This window comes from Myotis daubentonii, chromosome 7 (assembly GCF_963259705.1).
Source record: "Myotis daubentonii chromosome 7, mMyoDau2.1, whole genome shotgun sequence".
NCBI lineage: Eukaryota > Metazoa > Chordata > Mammalia > Chiroptera > Vespertilionidae > Myotis > Myotis daubentonii.
The window spans coordinates 45773818-45791331 of NC_081846.1; the positions used below are offsets into that span (position 1 = coordinate 45773818).

The 17514-nt window shown below is 46.1% G+C and overlaps 1 protein-coding gene across 14 annotated transcripts in view; it reads right to left on the minus strand.

Annotated features, from left to right (window-relative positions):
* RAPGEF4 (Rap guanine nucleotide exchange factor 4) overlaps positions 1-17514 on the minus strand; it is a 259224-nt gene that overhangs the window by 69810 nt on the left and 171900 nt on the right. For all 14 annotated transcript variants that reach the window (XM_059704059.1, XM_059704060.1, XM_059704063.1 and 11 more), the window contains 2 exons: positions 12511-12632; positions 10543-10726 (listed from right to left, as the gene is read on the minus strand). In XM_059704059.1, coding sequence (XP_059560042.1) covers positions 10543-10726; positions 12511-12632 — 306 coding nt within the window. The remainder of the gene's footprint in view (positions 1-10542; positions 10727-12510; positions 12633-17514) is intronic.

The following is a 17514-nucleotide window of genomic DNA, read 5'->3' on the forward strand; positions in this document are numbered from 1 at the left end:
CTGAAGCATGGAGGCATGGGACAGACTAACATACCTCGATGTGGAGTGTGGGGGACAAGAAGAGATAAACCAAAGAACTTATATACTTACTAGAGGCCCTGTGCTCGAATTCGTGCACCAGTGGGATCCCTCAGCCTGGCCTGCGGGATCGGGCTGAAACTGGCTCTCCGACATCCACCGAGGGGTCCTGGATGGCGAGAGGGTGCAAGCCAGGCCAAGGGACCCCACCAGTGCATGGTTGGGGCCAGGGAGGGATGCAGGAGGGCTCCAGGATGTGTCCAGCCTGACTCTCTCAGTCCCGATTGGCCAGACCCCAGAAGCAAGCTAACCTACCGGTCGAAGCATCTGCCCCCTGGTGGTCAGTGCACATCATAGCGAGCAGTTAAGTGGCCTTAGCATATCATTAGTATATTATGCTTTGATTGGTTGAATGGCTGACTGGATGACCACACACTTAGCATATTAGGATTTTATTATATAGGATATGTTTGGCCCATAGTCACAGGCAATAGAGTAGTGAAGACCTGGGAAGGGTGGTAGGGGCTGGGAGGAGGGCAGGGGGGAGGGGAAGGGAGATATCTGTAATACTATCAACAATTAAAAAAGAAAAAGAAAATCAGCACAGGAGGAAGGCGGCATTGCTGTTAAGACAAGGCCAGGAGCGAGCGGGTCAGAGTGGTTCGTCACAAGGTCTGCGGTCAGTCAGGGCCCTCCCCCGCACCCACTGAGCAGTAGGCAGTGGCAGAGTGTACTGCCAGGCTAACACTCAGACCTGCTCTCTAAGATAAAGGCACAGTCGGGAGCCCAAGAGAGAAGCAGAACAGAACATGTGACAGCCACAGCCCTCCTGCCAGACACAGAGGACAGGCTCCATTCCTGGGAAATCCTCCTTCATTTCAAAACTCCTGGGAAGAAGTGCGGGGGGAGGGAGTTTAGCCTGCATGCTTCTCCTCGTGCCTCTCATGAAGCAAAGGCTGTCGGGAAATGTGGCCCCCAGCGCCTCCAGGGCCGGCTCCGCTGTGGGTGTGACCACCACACCTGCCCAGAGACCCACATGGCAGCTTATTTTACCCCTCCCGGTGCATCATGTAATAACCACTAGAGAGAAATAAAGACTTCCCCCGGATGCCCTCGAGAAAGCTATGGTAGCCTTTTGAAACAGAATGGAACAAAGCTTAAAAACAGCTTCGTCTCTGGGTCCTAAATAACATTCAAAATGAAAGGGGAAAAAAATAACCCTGAGGTCTGAAGTGGTCACGTCATCACAGGGCAGGCCACTGTGCTTGGGCAAGCCACCCAGGTAGCCATGAACTTTTGGGTCCTGTTTACAGCACATTTTTAATGAGGTGAGAGAAGTCAGCACTGCAAGGTGTGAAGAGACTTACTCTAAAGCATGAGTATATTCAGTTAGCAAAGCAACAAAAGCTTTCGTGAGAGGTTGGCTACCAGCAAACTCACTGTTGCCCGGGGCCTCAACATGTCATTAGAATTGAAAGTTGACGGAAGTCCCGGGGAAGAGGCCAGATGGAGCAAAAGCCAGTGTGACAACCTGTGCCACTGAAGTGAATAAAAATGTGAGTCCCCCACCTTGCCGCCTGCCCCCCCAGGTGGATCTTCATGTTGTGGCTGCAGTGACAGAGAACAGGCCCAGCAGCTCCTGCTCCGAGGCCACCAGCTCAGAGCTGCTGTGCCATCTAGTGTCTCAGAGAAGACTCACCTCTCTGCTCTTGCATCCTCAGGCAAAGGTTCTCATCTCGATCCACCCCCACCCTAAAAGAGCACCGGGCAAGTCTAAAACTGTGTCTTCTCCACCACGATCGCTGAACAAAGTCGTGCTTTCAAAGCAGGTTTCTCTTGGCAAACAGCGGCATGACGCACCTCTCCTGCTTTGGTCTTCACGGAGATGGCAGGGGAAAAACGGAGGAGGGATTCTGCAAATCAGCCCCCAGCCTGTTCAGAGAGTAATGAAAGGGTCCCAAGGGCTGAAGGCAATTTGGCTTTCAAGAGTCAAGGGAACACTGTGCCCGGAGCAGGAGGAGGGATCTCCCAGGCACCTTCAGAGGGTAGCCTGCGAGGCTAGGGGACTGAATTGACTCTCAGGCTGCTCTGAGTGGCAGCTGGCGAATGTACCCGGTCTTTACTTGTCCTTCTCCAGGTGTCACAGGGAGAGATATTAGGCATCCCTGCTTCTTCACAAACCTGCATGGTGCCACATTGATGTGGATTTGTCAGATCCCGCTGTGGAAAGGCCTAGTTTCCGCAGGGGCCGCTTTCTGTCTAGTTACAGACCCGGTAATAAACGGGGATGGATGGAGAAGCAGTTTGTACATGAAAGGATGGGAGGGCCCAGGTGACATTGGAAAGTGCTGGTAAATACAGTTTTATCAAGGAATTATCAAGGTCAGAGACAGAGACCCTCAGTTCTTGGGATGTGGCTAAAATGAAGGATTCATCCAGCCACCAAGTAGCACATGGACGTGGCGCCTGGTAAAACATGCAGGTGAGAAAGCAGATAACCAGTTCTTCTAGACCTGCCGCCTTTAGACCTCTTCCCTGGTGCCTGGGGGAAAAACCCAGAAAGTCAGGGTTGTCAATATCCACGGAAGCCACAGTCAAGCTTAAAAATAAAGGAAAGGCTTCATCATATTTTTCTGGAGTTGAGAATGCTTTGTTGTATTGCAACGCTCCACCTCAACTGGCCTGATTCTCCTGGTTACAAGTCACTTCTCAAACTTGGGTCATTTTCTAACATTCTTAAGGTCTTCTTGAGAAATCACCTTCTTCCACTTCTCTGACTGGTAAATTTGGTTTTTCACTCACATGTCTAACAAACCGGCAAATTGTTTTTCTTTCCTTCACCTCCTAGCCTTGCTTCTTAAGAGTTAGATCTTAAGTGGTAGAGCCATTCCAGGAATCTGGAGTAAGCAGACTTGGGCTCAGTTCCTGATTCAGCCACAAGCACCACTGTGTGATGTTAAGGAAGGTATTTGACATCTACTAAGCTCAATCTCTTCATTTGACAATTGTGGATAATAAGGCCTACTCAGTTCACAGAGTTACTTTGAGGTTCAAAGAGGCGATGGATGTGAGGTCACTATATAAACTTGTGTTATTCATTTATTTTTCAATACTTTTATTGATTTGAGAGAGAGAGAGGAAGGCAGGGGAAAGGAGAGAGAGAACCATCAATCGGTTGCCTCTTGCACCCCAACCAGGGATCCAACCCGCAACCTGGGAATGTGTCCTGACCAGAAATCGAACCAGTGACCTTTTGGTGCATGGGATGATGCTCAACCAACTGAGCCACACCAGCAGGGCTCATTTATTAAGTGTTAGTTTTTACTTTAAATTCTGGCTAGTGGTTTGATGTTCATATTTTTCTATAGTAGATGGTACACTTGTACTCCGTTAGGGTCTATATGGTGGTCATTGAATAAGATAAGATTTGTCTGTAACAATTATTTTTAAATCAGATTTCTATAATATATATCCTCTCAAGTGCTCAAAGAATAAACCCAGGAAGCAATTTTGAACCATTTTTGGCCCAGGACAGGTGGTAGAGTAAAGAACACAGGTTCTGAAGTCAGACAGACCTGGACCAAATCCTGAGCCCACCATTTTTGGGATAAACACAAGCAAGTGACTTAACCTAAGCCTTTTTCCTAATCCATAAAATGGAGATAATATTAATAACTACCAAACAGTTCTGTTGAAAGAACTGAATTAGGTAATTATTGAACACAGTGTCTAGCATACCTGAGTTCAGCAAATGTTGGCTAATTAAATACAACTCCCCTGTGAAGTTGGGAGAGGTTAAGTAGGTATTATTAAACTCATTGTATAGCTTAACAGCTTTGTAGTCTGGAGTTGTTGGGTGATTTATTGGTAAATTGGTAAGACTAGAATCCAGGGCTCTTACACTCACTATTTCTTTTACTCTATTCAGCAGACTCGGGTCAAATGCATGTGTTTCATATGCTGTCATTAATTTCTCAAAATATAATTAATTTTAGTCTCATAAAACTCAATACCTGGCATCCTGTCTATAGTCTGGACCCTGCCAACCCATTCTCTACAGACGGCAGAGAAACCCTCCCACTGCAAAGCTGACCGTTCCACATCCCTTTAAAACTCTTCAATGGTGCACCGCGTGGCTATAAAATAACATCCAAGGTACATAGAGGGATAGCAGACCCCCTTCAATCTGACCTCAGCCTACTCTCCAGCCGCATTTCCTAGCTCTCCTGGTCTGGGCCCTCCTTCAGTGTGAAGCAGCTTATGTTCCCTGCTGGAGCTCTGGACATCATTCTGCTCCCACACCAGGCTAGTTCTTTCTTTGTCCCGGGAAGAAGAGCACTAAAATATTACTTTTTGCTGCTGTCAAGAAGAAAGAGCTTGAGAAAGTACAGGAATATAGTCAACAATATTTTAATAACTATGTCTGGTGCCCAGTGGATACTGGAAATATCGGAGAGAGAACACTTATAAAGCATATGATTGTCTAACTTTGCTGTACACCTGAAATGAATATAAAATAATATTGAATGTAAACTGTAATTGAAATATAAAATTAAAAAATAATAAGTTAAATAAAAGAAAAAAGGTTTGAGAATTAATCTAAACATCCAACAATGACAAACTGAATGTATTAAGGAATATTCAGAGGACAGATTACTATGTACCTATAAAAAAATCCCATCTTTAAAGAATACTTAAGGTTAAGGGAGAATGCCATGATATATTATTAAGTATAAAAAGTTAGGAATTGAAATAGAACCAGAGGGATAATACCAACATGTTAATAATAATTATTCTGGGGAGGTGGAATGCAGGTGTCATTTATTCTTCTTTAACTCCTTTAAGTTCCCAAAGTTTCTACAATAAACAGATTGACTTGGCCAAGAAAAAGTCATTAAAATCTTTAGGTAATCTTATATTGAATCCTAAACTATAAACGGGCAGCTACATCCATCTATCCCTCTCCCAAATCTGAATCCTCATGGCGGCAATTCGACTGTTGGTTTCTTGGACACATAAACAGGGAGATAAGGGTCGATTGCTTTTATGGGGGAGAAGCAAACCCAACCCCAAGAAAAGGCCCCCTTAATGCAATAATTTCTTCTGGTAAATTCTATAAGCTTTCACTACGGCACAGCAATCTTTCCAGGAAAAACAATGTTGACGTTTGTCATGCCGTGAAGGGAAAGATTCACAGTGAATTTCTTATTTCATTAAGATTAGGCTCTTTCAGTCACACTTCTCTTTTCATTTGATTTGCATTTGAGAACTACCAGCCGCCCAATTCCAATGTTTGGACTTTACAAGTTTGAACATACTCTTGGCATACCCCAACAAAAGTCAAAACCCTAGGCACCACTGATTTTAGGGTTGCTAATCTGGGTTCCGCTGGTGAAGCAAATTTCCCTATAATTATCAGGATTTCAAATTCCACGCCCTCAAAAACAGCTTGGACAAATAAAGGCCCTATTAAAATAGGCTCTGCTAAGAGAAAATACACAGCCTCTCAAGTGCCCTCTAGAGCAAATGTGTGGAACAGCCAAAATGTCCCCCCACTCACACCTATCCCCATCCCCAACCCCCACCCCCATATGTATTTTTTTCATGTCATTTTAAATTGTTTCCTTTCAACCTCATGCCCCATAGCATATGTTAGAAAATATTAATTTATCGCATGAAATCATTGAACTTAAGTTTCTGAATTTCCGATCCATTTGAAAGACTCCAGAATCTGCCAACCATTCTCTTGATATATATGTAATAAAGAAACTTTTTACATAATATATTTAATAATAATAAACATATTAAATATTCATATTTCTTCTGCTCGGGTCTGACTTAATCTCTTTCTGAACTACTTAAGTGTCTAGGCTTTTAAGGAATTTCAAAATTGTAGACCTACCTAGAATTAGATTTGGGAAATGCCATCTACTTCATTTCTCTCCCACCTTTCGGCTAGATCCTCATAGACCATTCTAAATAGTGGAGCATTATATTTTACTTCACTTGGAAGAAGAGGTTGTGAGGCTTGTATGGCAAGAGCCGTCTTTGTCCCCTGAAGCCTCTTTGTATCCAGCTGGCCTCAGTGTGGAACATGCTGCTGACCTGGTCACGCCACATCCTTGTGCCCATGGCCCCACCCCCAACCCAGAGTATCTGCTCAAAGTTAGCCAGAATGTATGTTTCTTCGGGTAAAGGTCTCCATTGTACTTATTCGCGGCAGGGTAACCTCATTTTTAGGCTTGTAAACAAAGCAACATCAACACAATAAGCCCTGAGGGTTCATTTTAGGTTTGATGGTCCTGTCTGTGAGCTGCAACAACAGCACCGTCAAACTGTCACTGTTCCATGGCACTTGCCTCCAAATGCCACCCAGGTCTGCACCTGCGAAACCAGGATGCGCATTGTGAGTCACTCTGCCTGCCACCACATGAAAAGCTAATTTCACATGCAGAATGTATGTGTGTTTTTTCAATACCAATAGCAACAAGAGTGTGCCAAAAAAAATTCCCCCTGAAGCTCTATTCTGTTTTTAAACTACAGAACATTCTTTCATACTTTGACAGATAAAATGCTGCAGTTAATGTAATAAACAGAGAATTTTTCTAAGTAGCCTGTCAAAACAAGTGACACTTTTTTTTTCTTTGCTAGCAAGTCTCAGATTCAGAACAATAGGAAGTACCTTTCAAAGCAACATCTTCATTATACAATCAAATTCCCCAAGTAATCTTCTCATCAAAGAATATTGTGTTATTTCTTTCCCAGTAATTATCAGAGTTCGGCAACCTCTCTGGCAGTGGCGATGGTTATAAACTGCAGCTGTGCTGAGTTAAAAACTGGAGGGTCCTGCTCTGGCAGATACGGATCTGACGCCTCCACATTCCTGAACAACTTGGCAGTTTGGGCAGTGAAAGGGCAACATTTCTAGGACCTATGAACACGCAGCAAGTTTCCTGGAGCCAACTGCTCAGCTGGTCTCTTCAAGGACAGCAGTGATACTGGCACTTCTTGATCAACTAAGCTTATTTTCTTTCCACTTAAATAAAATAAGGTAGAAGCTCCAAAGGTTATCAGATTTTTAAAAAATGGTGTGTGTGGGTAAAGTTTGACAGTCTGTCTCATTCAGTGAGATTCCTTCTTTTTTCAGTTTCCAATCTCTTGGGGGGCTTTCTTTGCAATAGAAGGAAAAACCCCAAAATACAGACTCATAAGAGGAACTACCAACCCAATTCCAATGTTTGGAGTTTCATAAAATCTGGGAAGGTGGGAAAATCCCAAGGGCACCCAAAATAATGCATCTTGGAATTCTGGTGAAACCTGCACTTTCACCGTGATAGCTGGAAAATGGAAATCTCTGGAATGTAATTTTCTCTGAAGAACCTTTGGGCTGCCAAGGATCAAGCAACTCAATGCTGTAGGGGAGAAATAAGGAAGCACGAGAACAGAATCCCATTTCTAAGGGTGACTCATGAAATTGGCTCTTAGGCTCTCGTGAGGGTGAATCAAACAATTAGCATGAATGTTTCTAGCAGGTGCCTAGCACAGAGCAGGCACTCAATAAATGTTCGTTGCATCTGAATCTAATTTGGGAGTGCCTCTCCCATTGGATTATAAACTCCCCAAGGGCAGGAACCATTTTATTACTTTTTTTAAACCTCTTTGGTACATACTTAAAACTAATTGTAAATAGAATGACATTTCTGCCTCCCTTGAAGAGCTGAGGGAACTTCAGCTGGGACTGTAGACTCATGGGGATTAGGCATTTTCAAACTTCCATACCAGGTTAAATCCCTCTCTCCATATTATATTCTATTAAAACAGTACATTTTCCTTTGTGCTGCATAATGCAGCCATGATAAAACGATTGCTTGCCTAACTAGTTGTTTAAGGTCTGTCTCCTGCACTAGGAGAAAGCTCCGGGAAGGGGGTGCAACCCCCTTGTTCAATGCTGCAGCCTTAGCAATTGACATAGTATCTAGGACAAAACAGGTGTTCAGGAAACATTGGTTGAATGAATAAATGAACGAATGAAGTAAAATGCGATATGTTTTTGTCTTTAAGAAACTCACAGTTGACAGCAATGTTTCTCAACATTATTTCCAGGACAGCTCCTTGTTCTGTAGGGTCTAGGTACTGAGGTGTGCTTAGCATGCACTGAGACAGCCAAACACCCTCCCATATTTCCAATGCCCCGCAGATTCACAACCACTACATGGTGTTGGCTTGAATGAAAGTGACATCAAAAACAGCAAAAAGGGGATGGAGCCAGGAAATGATGAAGGCAAATGGGAAAAAGGGGGTGTGGGAAAGAGAGAGGAAGCAGTCTGATAGGAAAGAAAGCATGGTTTATTTTTATTTTTAAAAAATATATTTTTATTGATTTCAGAGAGGGAAAGAGAGGGGAAAGAGAATACAAACATCAATAATGAGCGAGAATCATTAATTGGCTGCCTCCTACATGCCCTCTACTGGGGATCGTGCCAGCAACCCTGGCATGTGCCCTTGACTGGAATCGAACCTGAGACCCTTCAGTCCACAGGTTGATGCTCTATCCACTGAGCCAAACCAGCCAGGGCGAAAGCATGGTTTAGAACAGCCGTGGGCAAACTACGGCCCACGGGCTGGATCCGGCCCGTTTGAAATGAATAAAACTAAAAAAAAAAAAAAAAGACCGTACCCTTTTATGTAATGATGTTTACTTTGAATTTATATTAGTTCACACAAACACTCCATCCATGCTTTTGTTCCGGCCCTCCGGTCCAGTTTAAGAACCCATTGTGGCTCTCGAGTCTAAAAGTTTGCCCACCCCTGGTTTAGAATGATGGTGTTCATGAGCTCTCCAAGCCCTGGGACTCTCTTGTGTCCCCTCCGCAACCAACCCCTGCGATCCCTCAGGGCAGACAAAGCAAAGCCTGGGAAGGGTTCCTGGATGCTCTTTATGGTTAGGGCTATGAAACTCTGGCTTTCTGTTTGATGTTTAGAATTTAGTAAAATTTTTGTTTGAAGAAATAAAATTCTAAGGCAACCCCAACCCAAAAAAAACACAGAACCCCCCCCCCCCGCAACAATTTGTTGTTGTTTGAGGCTAAAGCAGGGGTGGGCAAACTTTTTGACTCCAGGGCCACAATGGGTTCTTAAACTGGACCGGAGGGCCGGAACAAAAGCATGGATGGAGTGTTTGTGTGAACTAAGATAAATTCAAAGTAAACATCATTACATAAAAGGGTACAGTCCTTTTTTGTGTTTGTTTTATTCATTTCAAACGGGCCGGATCCGGCCCGAGGGCTGTAGTTTGCCCACGGCTGGGCTAAAGGCACCAAAAACCATGGTTTTAGAGTTAAGGATGATGGTGCCAACTGGGATGAGGGAAGGCCATTAAACACATGGTAGGGGAATTAAGTGCCAAGAGGAAGTTTTGACAAAGGGGACACGGTGCGATAGAAATGAAGCTGCTGGAAAGCCTGGTGCAGCGCTGAGGAAGGGCGAGTGGAAGGGGACGCATCCTGGGCAAAGGACATAAAGGAGAGCGGAGAGGCTTTGTGAGTCGGTGTGAGGCGCGGACAGCAAGGAACTGGCCTGAGGGACACCTCACTTTTGGAAAGTGCCCAGGGGACACATAAGACATGTAAGGTCCAACCCTCTCACCGAGACCCGCTAACCATCTGAGGTCAGCCAAGGCAGTGACTCAGAGCTGACATCCACAGCTGGCCGGCACCGGTTGCCGGGTGGAGAACAATTTCATTTCCAGCAGAAAAACATAAGCCTGTGCGTGGTTTCAGAACCGAGTGCCAAGCCCTCTCTTGTTGAAAAGGTTCCCCTGAGGTTGGGGCTATGGCATATGCTGCTGTGTGCCCCATGCCAATTAGGAGAGCTCCCTGAACAGAAGAGGGGCTTGGTCCTTTCTTTTGGAATCAATCTGATTAAACAGCTGAAGTCCTCAACTTCAGCTGCTGGGCTGCGCCTGGAGTAAGGTGGGTTTCGGCCAAGATGGGAGGAGAGAGCGCCTCACTGGCTGAATGGGGACCTCGAAGCGGTAATGAGCAGTGAGGTTCTCTTTAGTATGTCTTTATGTTAAAGAGCACAGGTTTGGAGCAGGGAGAAAGGATGTGCTGAATGAATGAATGAATGAATGAATGAATGAATGAACAAACGAATGAATATATACAAGCACATAAGGCCTGTGGCTCTGACAGCGGCTGCCGTACTGCATTAGGAAGAATGGGGCCGCGGTGGTCTGGCATCGAAGCAGAGCCGTTTGTCACTGAGCAAAGCCTGGTTAAGATGTGGACTCAGTTTTGAAGCCAACCACTAAAAATCTCTCTATTTTTAACTCGTGCAAAAGGGAAATGAAGGTACCTGGCTCAAAAACAAAATAGAAAAGAGACACACTGCTGTGTCACCCTTCGAGTGCCTCCTCTGACCCTGGGTGAGGCCAGGGCTCTCCAAAGCAGCCTCTCCTCTCCCCTGCCCAGGTGTGCGCCCGCCCTGGCCACACGCAGAGGTGGGCGCCGTGCTCTTACTCACGATTTGCGGAGGATCATCCGCATGTGGGCGTCGGGGCCCATCTGTGACAGCAGCAGCATGGTGTCCTGCAGCTCCTCATCACACTCCTTCTTCTCCTCCTCTGTCGGCAAAGGCGCGTCCTCGTGCTCATCATCCAGGAAGCGGTAAAATAAATACTTGTCTTGGAAGTGATGCTCCTGGTCCACTGTGGGAAGCATGGAGGCAAGTGTCAGCTGTCGCACCTCTGCCTCCCGCCCCCGCGGTGTCAGGCGAGACAGAAGTGGTAGCCAAGGGTGAGACTCCTCAACCTTCTCCCTCCGCTGGCCTAGGGCTGTGCAGCTGGAAGGCGTGACCTCGGGCTGCAGTGAGGCCACACGGCTCCCTCCGACCCGCCCACCTCCTGGGCCGCCCTAGGACTGTCCCTAAGGCAACCTGCCAGCTTGTCGGAGATGAGCAACAATTGCCGTGGGGACATTCTCTAGCATGCGGGGCCAGGTCCCACACAGGACAATAATCAGCTGCCGGGTCTTGCTCTAAACTGGTTTTTGAAAGTACAGACTTAAAAAAAAACAAAAAAACAAAACCCTAATTTGTCGGGATCAGAATTCATGTTTTTCTTTTGTACTGTTTATAAACTGTCTGCACTTAAAAATGGCAGAGTAAAATTGTTTGAACAAAGGTGACTAGACCAAGCTTCTAGGTCACATACACCTAGAGGGATCTTACAGTGATTTCCTTCCAGTTATGATTTTTAAACGTGTTTTTTCCCCCCGCGTGTTCTTTCTAAACAAAAAGATTTCAATCTGGGAAGGACCAGGTCAGGGAGCTTGGCTCAGAATGCCTCACCTATATGTCTTAAAATGCCTAAGACCCTTTTCAGGTTGGAGCATCAGGTTTGTCAAAAGATAACAGGAAGCAGTAGATCACTGCTGCTTAACCCTTGGAGTGCCAACCAATATCCTAGGAACTATGCTAAAATTGCCAAGGCATTTTTGCTGACTTTACAGCAGTTTAGGAAAAAAATTATGAATCGCAAGTAAATGAAGTTACATATTCAAAAACTTAAGGAAACCTTTACTACATTGACATATTTAGCAATATCATCATCACTAATAAAAGCAGACTTAGAACTGGACACCATTTCGAAGCTTTGATTGCGCTCCCGGCACTTTTGGCGAAAGACAGGAGGAGCGCGATCACGCCCCCCGGGCACTCTAGGGGTTAAAACGTGATCCCAGAACAGCAGCATCCAGGGCCTGTAGGAAATGCAGACTCTCTGGACCCACCGCAGCAGAATCCGCATTTTAACAGGAGTCCCAGGTGGCTTGTATGTAAAGTCTGAGAACTCTGGCAAGACCATCAGTAGAGTCCCCGATGCTGGTCAGTTAAATGAATGACTGTAATAGTTTGTCAGTTTGGAAGAGTGGTCTTCACACAAGAGGCATGAGCGATTTAACCACAGTCACACTCCAGCCCTGAACAGCAGCTCTCAGGGCTGCCCCTCTAGAGCACAGTCCCGACTTTAAATACAGTCCTCCTGTGGGCAAAACATTGGCTCCCCCAGACAGCGCCTTGGTTAAAAGGCAGCTTCTGAATTCATGACTTTCTTCCATGTCATCAGCCCAGCCACACATTTCACTGCTCTCCACTCTGCCCCTGCACCAGGACTGTTGTGTGGTGCTCAGAGTGTAATCACTCCACCAATGAACCATGAACGCAAACTAATAAACATAATCAGAACTGATGCACTCGGGTTGCAATTTCCTTTTCCTTCATACCGTCTCCCGCGTTAGGAGGGTACCGTGGCGGAACACAGCAATCAACAGCATCCACTCGCTGCATCTGTCCTGCTACATGAAGATGCTAGCTCGGCGGGTCCCTCAAGGGATCATAATCCTCTCTTGCCCATGTGGGAGTTCAGCAACAGCTTAGCCAGGGAAATGCACTTAGCGTGTCCCGAGGGTTTCCAGGGCCCGTGGCTCCTCTTACCGTGGTTGAGAACACCGTCTTCCACCAGGACTTGCCACATGCCCACGGCTTGAGTTCGGGAGTGAACGCAGGGCGTCTGCTGCAGCATCCAGTCCACCAGCTCGGTCCCCACACAGCATTGTCTAAGGGGAGGCAGACACAAAGGATGGGAGGTCACCCCTTATAGACGAAGATGTCTCTCTTAAGAGGAGACCCTCCGAGAAGCTTACTGCTCTCCCACCATAAGAGGTCTCACTGCAAACACAGCGCCACACGGCGTGGCCTCAGGCTCTCAAACTCTTGTACAAACCAATAAAACTACTCAGCTCGCTCGTGAGAGAACCTTCTAAGCGAGGCTGCCTAAACAAACAGCATTACAAGTTGCAGCGCCAGGGGAGACGGAAGGGCTGCAGACAGGGAGCATTATCTGGCAAGCTAAAGGTCGCGGGGCCAGAAACTCTCTGCTCCTGCACCTGTCCCAGGAAATCTCAGCGTAAAATGAAGGCAAAGCAAAATTCTGACTTCCTTCACCCGAGCCTGTGAGGGATGAGTTAATGTTTGTGAAGCACCTGGAGATGCTCCGTGAAAGGCGCTGTGTAAGAGCAAAATTATACAGCACTTTATATTTTCAAGTAATACGGCTGATCTTCCTCAGGGGGGTGTTGGGAGAAACAAGCAATTAGCGATGCAAACCTCTCAGAAATAAGTTCCATGTAATGAGGATCAGCACTTCTACAGAGCCTGTCATCTGAAGGGCTCCAAATGCTCTCTGTATAGTCACACATTCACCCCTAAGAAGCCCCTCGATGGCAAGTTGGTCAGGATGGGCCAACTACATGCATTAGTTAGGAAACATAGAAGCACACGCACACACATTAGGAAACACTAAAACCTTCAGTGGGATGATAGAGAAAGGCAGGTGTCCATGGTGTGATGGTACAAGGGAGGAAATGGAATCTTTAAGTCCAAGGGATGAATCCCAAGGGATGGTGGAACAGGCAGGAGTCACAGAGCAGCCGGCTGCCTGCAGCTGGGTCTGAGTCACTGGTGGCCTCCCTCCCCTGCTAAGGATGCCACCAGCCCCAGGGGCACAGGCTGAGCCTGGGTCAAGCCCAGGGCTCTCCTCTTTAGTCTCCATGGAGGAGGTTCTCGGTGCCATGGCACTTTAGGAAGAGGGTAAGCCTTGGAGGACCGGGTCTGCGACTTATTAGCTATATGACTGTGGCTATATTGCTTCAACTTTCTGGTTCTCCGTCTCCTCATCTGTAAAAGAAAGGAGGAGAAAAAGATGGATTCTACGGCCATTTTCAGTTCTAGTGTTCTAGGAACTGAAATTTATCAGAGCTCCTGGGGTGTCCTGATTCAAGCCTGACCCTAAAATATTTCATCAGGAGGATGTACTGAGAAGGCTATTAGATCTCCAGGACTCCTCTGATTACACATTGGAGTTGCAATGGGCAAACAGGCACCTAGTTACTATTTATTCTGAACCAAACAGATGAGCTGTCAAAATATTCCTCTTCTAATTTGAGAATTTATCAATGAGCAGAGTTTTGTAAAGGTATAGAAAATCAATCTCATGTGGTTTTTTTATTCAATGATTACCTTTACTAAAAGGAACACATGGAATTGAGATGATCCCAGATCACCTGGGCCCTGATACCAGGCATAAGAATCCTGCAGTGAGAATACAGAACAAAGACACCCAGCTGTGCCACTTGTCACTGGGTTTCCTCCTGTTAATGATCCCTATTCACTTTAGAATTGACAGCAGATCACTAGTATAGTGATCATTACGGATGATACTGCATCTGGAGAGACATCAACCCCCTAATACTGCAGCAATGACATAATGGCTATAATGGGGTGAGGAGCAGGAGGGAGGGTGAGGATGGAACTGGAAACGAGATCTGAGACAAGGAACTCAAACTGTGCTGCAGAAAAGAGAAATCATGCCTTTGGCTTCCAGTTGCATCATGGGTCATTACCAACAGATCATTAATTTATGTCACAGGGTGTGGAATAGACATAACACCTATATTTCAGGGGTTTAAAATCTTAGTACTATGGAGCAAGGATGCGATTATAGTTTCTGACTTCTAGTTTCCATTATTTTTCACCAAAGATGACATATTTTAATGGAATTTCCCTAACGCAAGTCAACACTTGGGAAAACAGAATCACATCTTAAATTAAGGGAAAACCTCACAAAATTTTAAAAAGAAAAAGGTCCTTCAGCCATATGAGTTCTTAAAATCCACTTAATGAATGAAAGAGGTTAAGTTCTCTCTGGGTCATATGATCACAATTTCTTTTTAACCTTTACTTCCCTTAAAATTAGAGTAGTGTGTGGGGACCACAGACTCTCAAAGAATGAGCTTCCAGGATTGGAGGAGAGGCTTCCAAATGTCATCCAAAATAGTAAATATCAACAGTAAAAGGTTAGGAACTGAAATTTATTATTATTATTATTTTTTATATATTTTATTGATTTTTTACAGAGAGGAAGGGAGAGAGATAGAGAGTTAGAAACATCGATGAGAGAGAAACATCGATCAGCTGCCTCCTGCACATCTCCCACTGGGGATGTGCCTGCAACCAAGGTACATGCCCTTGACCGGAATCGAACCTGGGACCCTTCAGTCAGCAGGCCAACGCTCTATCCACTGAGCCAAACCGGTTTCGGCTGAAATTTATTATTGATAAGACTAAAGCGTTTCTCAAATCCCATCTCATTTCAAAAATTCTAAATGTAATAAACTATCCACTTTGGTCTTGTAACCATATTGGGATCTAATATAAACGAACAAACAAAACAGAAACAGACTCATAGCTACAGAGAACAGACTGACGGTTGCCAGAGGGGAGGGTGGTTGGGGGCTGGGTGAAAAAGGGGAAGGGACTGAGAATGACAGATGGGTAGTTACAAAACAGTCATGGGGATGTAAAGTACAACATAGGGAATATAGTCAATAATGTAATAACTGTGCATGGTGCCAGGTGGGTACTGGAAATATCAAGGGAAACACTGTAAAATAGATGACTGTCTAACCACTATGCTGAACACCTGAAACTAATACAAAATAATATTGAACATAAACTATAATTGAAAATAAAAGAGTGAATACATAAAACATTTATGACAAATGCAAGCAGAAGAGTGTTAGTGTATGGAGTGGAGAAAAAGTGATCCAAGGGGAAGAATTTACAATGTTTTCCCATCTCTGTCCCTGGGAAAGAGACTGGATCTTGAGGCTCATACACTCAAAGGTTTTCTATGGGGTGAACCAGGTATAATTTCACAGGTTTTATCAGAGTTGATCGTCACTAGAAAGATACATACCCTTCATGGTGACTTTAAAATGTGTTTTCTAGCTTTTCTCTGTCTTATGAATTTGGTTCATGGCAATCAAATGGGTTTTGACTTGTATCAAGTCTGATGGGTTCTGAGGTCATGTCTCAGCTAAATGGGAAAGTGAGTCTGACCAGCCGCTGGAAGAGGCCTGTGGGTCTGACTGACGGGTGCAGGCAGAGAGCACGAAGGCTTGTGTGCCATGTACAGGCCATCCTAAGTCCTAAACCTTTACTGAGTGGATACAATCATGAATAAAAGATTAGACATAAGTTCTTATTTGACCCACCATGGCTCAGTCAGCCCAGAAGGTTTAACTAAATCCTGCAGCTCTAGTCTTTATTACTTTTTAATTCCAGTGACAGCTACAATGAGTCCTTAATTCTATACAATTACATCTGTGACAGTGCTATATAGCTTACTATATAATAGAATAAAATCTATATTTACTTTCTAAGTAAAATCTGTAAAGGACAATATATATATATATATATATATATATATATATATATATATATATACACATACATATATATATACACATACATATATATATATATATATATCCTATCTAATAAAAGAGAAAAATGGTAATTGGCGTACGACGATACCCTTTTCATTGGCTAATCAGGGCTATATGCAAATTAACTGCCAACTAAGACTGGCAGTTAACTGCCAACAAGATGGCGGTTAATTTGCATATGTAGGCACAATGCAGGGAGGCGAAAGGGAAAGCAGGAAGAAGCCCCCTGCCACTGACAGTGATCGGAAACCCAGGGGGGAGCTAAGAGGTGGGGGGCAGGGCAAAGGCGGCCCCAGGGCCGCCTTTGCCCTGCCCCCCAGCCATGATCGGAGAATCAGGTGCCTTTTCCGCCCTGGCCAGTGATAGCAGGAAGTAGGGGTGGAGCCAGCGATGGGAGCTGGACACGGTCGAAGCTGGCAGTCCCGGGAGCTAGGGGTCCCTTGCCTGGGCCTAAAGCGGAGCCCATGATTGCGGGGCCGCTGCAGCTGTGGGTCCCCGCTGCCCGAACCGGACGCCTAGGCCAGAGGCGTTAGGCCTGGGCAGGGGCGGAGCCTGCAACCACGGGGAGCTGGGGGTCCCCTGCCCAGGCCTGACACCTCTGCCGGAGGCCTCAGGCCTGGTCAAGGGGCCGATCCGGTGATTGGTGATTGGAGGGTGATGAGGGTCAACTCCTCTGGCCGAGGCATCAGGTCTGGGCGGGGGCTGAGCCGGGGATTGGGGGGATATGATGGTCCCCTTGCCCAGGCCTGAAGCCTGGGTCAGAGGCGTCAGGCTTGGGCGGGGGGTGGAGCAAGCGATCAGAGGGAGATGGGGGTCCCCTGCCCAGGCATGATTCCTGGGCCAGAGGCCTCAGGCCTGGGCGGGGGCCAAAGCCAGTGATCAGGGGGAGATGGGGGTCCCCTGTCCAAGCCTGACACCTCTGGCGGAGGCGTCAGGCCTGGGCAAGGGGCCGATCAGGCGATCGGAGGGTGATGGGGGTCTATGCCTCTGGCGGAGGCGTCAGGCCTGGGCAAGGGGCCGATCCTGCGATTGGAGGGTGATGGGGGTCAACGCCTGAGGGCTCCCAGTATGTGAGAGGGGGCAGGTTGGGCTGAGGGACACTCCACCCCCCCCCCCCACACACCCAGTGCATGAATTTCGTGCACCGGGC